General features: G+C 37.5%; 1 protein-coding gene across 1 annotated transcript in view; it reads left to right on the plus strand.

Moving 5' to 3' along the window:
• LOC119589164 (DNA topoisomerase 2-like) overlaps window positions 1-328 on the plus strand; it is a gene marked incomplete in the record, with an annotated part of 20,493 nt that overhangs the window by 2,505 nt on the left and 17,660 nt on the right. The window contains 1 exon segment of the mRNA XM_037937751.1: window positions 137-272. Within this exon segment, the coding sequence (XP_037793679.1) occupies window positions 137-272 (136 nt within the window).

Consider the following 328-nt stretch of genomic DNA (forward strand, 5'->3'; position numbering starts at 1 on the left):
CAAATAATTTTATATAAAGGTGTTTTTGGACTATAGTATAAATGAAATTATTTCATGCAAAGAACTTCAAAGAGATAATTGTATGAGATAATTTTCTAAAGTAATATAGTAAATAACTGTTTCATGTGAATTTCAGGATGTCCCCAACAACATACCAGCCCCTGCAATGGTGGCCCAACAGGCTGCCAAGAAGGGGCCCAAGTCAGTGGAGACAGTCTACCAAAAGAAGACTCAGCTTGAGCACATCCTGCTCCGTCCAGACACCTATATTGGTAAGTTATTTAGGGTCTTAAGTGTATCATCTAAGTGAGTGGTTCCTAATCTTTTC

The sequence above is a fragment of the Penaeus monodon genome, chromosome 25 (assembly GCF_015228065.2).
Source record: "Penaeus monodon isolate SGIC_2016 chromosome 25, NSTDA_Pmon_1, whole genome shotgun sequence".
Classification (NCBI taxonomy): Eukaryota; Metazoa; Arthropoda; class Malacostraca; order Decapoda; family Penaeidae; genus Penaeus; species Penaeus monodon.